We start from the raw sequence: 4,443 nt of genomic DNA on the forward strand, positions 1-4,443 counted from the left end.
GTCCAGTCTCTTTCCTTTTCAATACAAAAACACTAAACAAACAAGGAAAGGAAAAAAAAAAAAAAAAGGCTAACATTTGCAAAGTGTGTGTCTTCAACATGTACATCACTGATCCTACCACCAACACCCAAAGGTGCCAAGCAGACAGTTCTTAGATAACCAGAAATCAGATCGCCACCATAAATGCATGACCTTTTTATTTCATATAAAAATGATCAACATGAAAAAGCCAAGCTGCACACTGGCTTTGCACACGTGGACCCTCCCCAGTACCTTCTTGTCTGACCAGGCAGGAAAGGAAGAGGCAGCCCAGGCCTCAGCAGTTCATCCAGACTGCAAGCTGCAGGCAGCAGGGAAGCCGAGAATGCCAATGTCTCCTTGCTTTTCCCAGGCTTGGAGGGAGGTGACCTCATGTGGCTCTGGCCTGCAGCCAGGGGTTATGGCCAGCTAACTCCTGTGTGGATAGCGGGTCCCTTGCTCAGGTACAGTGGAGTGCATCTTGGTGCTTGCCTATTTAGCGTGATCAAGTCAAGAGCTGTCCAAGGCACTTAATCTTTGTCCTTAGTCACACTCCAGCCTTTCAAAAATACCGTCAGTCCACAGAGCCATTGTAGGATTTGTTGAACTTGTTGAAGGTGAAATCCACAGTGTGTGTGGAGATGGGTTTTCTGTAGAGGGGGTTTGAGGCCTGCAGGCACAGAAGGAAGAGGAAATGCATTAGTTCAGGCTCAGGTCTGGCACCCTTCTTTAGGCAGTCACTGGGAAGATACAGCCTCTAGGACCGACTGCTTCTGACTTCCTGTGATTGCAAGAATCCCTTTCCTTCTTTGAGCTTTTGGTCTTCATCTCTGAAATGAGGAGTGGGGCAGAAAGCCTCTGAAGTCCCTTTCAACTTTAATAGAGACTGGCATGGGAAATCAGTGGGTACCTACTCAGCTCAGCCCTTTATGAGCCTGGAGACTAGCTCACATGACTGTGGAGCCAGACCCTAAGAGCTTCAGCTGCTTTCCTGGGTTGGGTCTCTCTTGTCATCTGACTTGTCCCAGTGAGCCTGCCTTGGGTACCTCTGCCTCCTGTCAATCCCAACATGGGCTAGAGGCAGGCGTGTGCACATGCCCCATGTGTTCCAGGCATGTAGTTCTCCTGTCTTGTCCTAGACATAGCACTGTGGGTGTTGATTCTTTGCTGTAGATCTTTTGTTTGTTTTGTCTTGTTTGTAGATCTTTTGTTTGTTCTGGGAATGAAAACCTTTTTATTTTTATGTTGAGAGAGGGTCTTGCTAAGTTGTCCAAAGCTGGCCCTGGAACTTTCAGTCCTCCTGCCTCAGCCTCCTAAGTAGCTGGAATTACAGGTGTGCACTACCATACCTGACTAATTTGTGTGTGTGTGTGTGTGTGTGTGTGTGTGTGTAATTTTTTCTTATTTAAAAAGAATTATTTTTATTTTATGCATGTTTTGTCTGCATACACGTATACCTCTGTCATACAGTACCCACGAAAGCCAGAAGGCGTTGGATCCCCTGGAACTGGGAGTCACAGACAGTTGTCAGCTGCTGTGTGGGTGCTGCGAACTGAATCCAGGTCCTCTGTGACAGAATGTGTACATTACAGGAGAGCCATAGCCTCATTAAGGAAGCAATATAACCATAAATTCCTTAAAGTGGCCAACTGGCCTTATGAACTGGTTACTCCCAGGATTGAAGGAGACTGTGGAGCCAACTTGTCTCCTTTAGTGCCCTAGATTGCTCACCTGCCCTGCCTAAGAAAATACTCTTCAATCACACCAGACCCTGGCACCGAGCAAACTCCTGCAGCTATGTTCAGTAGAATTCGTATAAAAACCCCAAACCCCCTTTCCTTGGTTGCAGATGCCTTCTTCCCACAGAAAGGCTTCTGCCCTTCTCTGATACCTGAATAAAGAACATATTCCTTGCCTGTTGCAGGTCTGGCTCTGGCTCCTATTTCTAAACTCTAAACGTCATCCTTTTCTCCTCTTCTAAAATCTAACCCTCTGCAAGAGCAGCCAGTGCTCTTAACCACTAAACCATCTATTTCTCCAGCAACTAATTCTTTGTTTTTAATGTTGAAGATGTTGGCTGCCTTTGGCAATCTTTTAGTCTCTTTACCCATCTCCCTACCCCCACCTCCTTACCATTTCATAGCGGGCCCTGGAGCGCTCACTCTGGAACTTGGCAAACTCTCTGCGGTCATGGATGGTGACAAGCAGCTTCCAGATTGCCAGGAGAGCCACCCCAATCAGAAGGATGCCACCGACCACGGCCAGTAGGATGGTCGTGGCATTAGGGGAAGTTCCACACTCTGGAAGGCACCAGAAGCCAGGTGGGCAAAACCATCAGATACCCACCCACCTATACTGTCTGGCCTCAGTCACCTCTATCAGACACCTTCCCGTCAGCTCTCTCTCAAGTTGCCTCTGAAGACTGAAAGCTAGAGTGAGTATAGAAGTTCTCCCCAAGGGACAGACAGTAAAATATTCAGAGAATTAATTCAGTGACTGTTCCAAGATCATATAGCCAGTTGATGGCAAAGGTGGGTATCCTGGTGAATGACCACCCTTCCCTTATCTGACTGTGCCTCCATGGCCCCAGCTTGGCCCAGCTCCAGTGCAGGATGCTCGGCCACAGCTCAGTTTTCATATCTGTGGCTTTGGGTACAGACTGGGCAAGCAGGAGGTAGCATACACCACTTCTGCAAGGGCTGGGCTGGGGACCAGACATAGCTGAGCCCTTAGTGAAGTGCTCCCGAATGACAAAGAGCTTGGAAGCAAGGCCTCACCACCACAGGCAAGCATTCTGGGCTAGTATCACACCTCTTCTGCCTCTGGCCCGTAAGAAGAGACACGCTGTGTGTGTGGTGGTGGTGGTTGTAGGGAGGGGGGTCCTAACTCCTCTTGCAAATTGAACTGCCTATATTAGACTCAGCAAACTTTTTTCTACTCCTTCCCCATTTCAAAATAGCTAATTTTAGAAATCCCAATAAGTCTGAGGCAAAAAACTGTTGTTCCCCACACCCAGAACACACGGCTGAACTGTCAGTATCTGGATGAAAGCTTTGCCTCTTCAGTGGTCCACAGAGCCAAGCAGGGCAGCAGGCAGGGAAGCTGCTCCCAGCATGTCATCATATGTCTTGGAATTTGCCCTGGGAGGCAGCAGCAGTGAGCTGGGTGCTCTAACCCAGATGACCCCCAACTCAAGGGATACCCCAGCTCCGGCTGCCTTGCACCCTCCCTGTAGGCCTCCTTACTGTAGAAATCCTCTGCTAGTTCCTCCTCCTCAGCTCCTCCATGAGCCTGCAGGTTAAGGTCTGTTTCCCCCACAGTGACGTTCCAAAGGGGGACAGGACCAGTCCTCCAAGAGCTCCACTCAACAACCCCAGTGCTCTGTCCCAGCAGTCCCTCTCCCCCTGCCCCCCGCCCGTCTCATGTAGCCTAGGTTGGCCTGAACTACCCTGAACTGCTCATCCTTCTGCCTCTATCTCCCAGAGTGCTGGGATTACAGCTGTATGCCACCATGCAGGGATTTGCATCAGAAAGCAGACCCAGGATAGATCCTCAATCTTACCCACCTGGCTCCCTGAGTACTGTCAGGTTGGACTTCCCATTGGGCAGCTCTGTGTAGCTGAACATCATGACACAGTCCTTAGCAGTTTTGTAGAAGCAAAGCACAGCCTCCTGGTCATCTTTGACTAGAAGAGAAATGAGCCAAAATGTCCTGAGCATCTCTCTGGGCAGCACCACAGCTGAAGCATCTCAGAGAAGGCTAGATCAGGGAAGAGAGACTTAAAAGGGCTGTGGAACTTAAACAAGGCTCAGATTTCTCATATCAAGATCACAGGCCCAGGGCTAAGTTTATTGGGAGCATGTGGATCTCATCAGAGGACCTTGAAACTTCTGAAGCATTTGCTGGTGGAGATGTGAAATAAAAGAAGCCTTCAGTAGTTGGGAGTGGGGATGGATGATGGAACTGGGTGGAAAATAAAAAGATGAAGAAAAGGCCACCTGGCCCCTCCTACTCCCTTTCTTGGGCCTGAGTGAGTGTCCATACTTGAGAATTGGCTCAGTCCATGGGGCTGAGGCATCTAAAGAAACCAAGAGACTGCTGTTCCCTGAGATATGAGCCTCGTGGGATGAGGATGTGTGGCTAGGAGGCTGGCCCCACAGATGCACCCCACATGATTCAGTAAGCCCCATTAGAGGTCAGGCTATTCCTGACCCAACTCTGGACATGACAGGCCTGGTCCCCAATAAGCCCCTTCCTCTGCTGCCACAGCCCCTGGCTCCTTTCTTTTATCAGTTCCATCTATGTGAAGATAAGTCAAAGGTCCTGCTCGACCATTGTTGGCTTCTCTTGGAAGCATGGAGGAAATGATTCCTCCGTGTTGACCCTCCTCTTTATAGACTGGACACTGGTTCAAGTCCATCTGG

At 49.3% G+C, this 4,443-nt stretch overlaps 1 protein-coding gene across 3 annotated transcripts in view; it reads right to left on the reverse strand.

The window, feature by feature from the left end:
- Nucleotides 1-179: 179 nt before the first annotated feature.
- Nucleotides 180-4,443, reverse strand: part of Itgb5 (integrin subunit beta 5) — a 130,363-nt gene continuing 126,099 nt past the window's right edge. Inside the window, exons 13-16 of one of the 3 annotated variants that reach the window (XM_029568187.1) lie at nucleotides 3,585-3,704; nucleotides 2,152-2,318; nucleotides 1,476-1,585; nucleotides 566-688 (exon numbers count right to left, since the gene is read on the reverse strand). In XM_029568187.1, the coding sequence (XP_029424047.1) occupies nucleotides 1,481-1,585; nucleotides 2,152-2,318; nucleotides 3,585-3,704 (392 nt within the window). In that variant the 3' untranslated portion in view covers nucleotides 566-688; nucleotides 1,476-1,480. Of the gene's footprint in view, nucleotides 689-1,475; nucleotides 1,586-2,151; nucleotides 2,319-3,584; nucleotides 3,705-4,443 lie in introns of all 3 variants that reach the window. The other 2 variants (XM_008842974.3, XM_017800556.2) reach the window with 2 other exon arrangements.

This window comes from Nannospalax galili, unplaced genomic scaffold (genome assembly GCF_000622305.1).
Source record: "Nannospalax galili isolate Female #2095 unplaced genomic scaffold, S.galili_v1.0 scaffold18, whole genome shotgun sequence".
Taxonomy (NCBI): Eukaryota; Metazoa; Chordata; class Mammalia; order Rodentia; family Spalacidae; genus Nannospalax; species Nannospalax galili.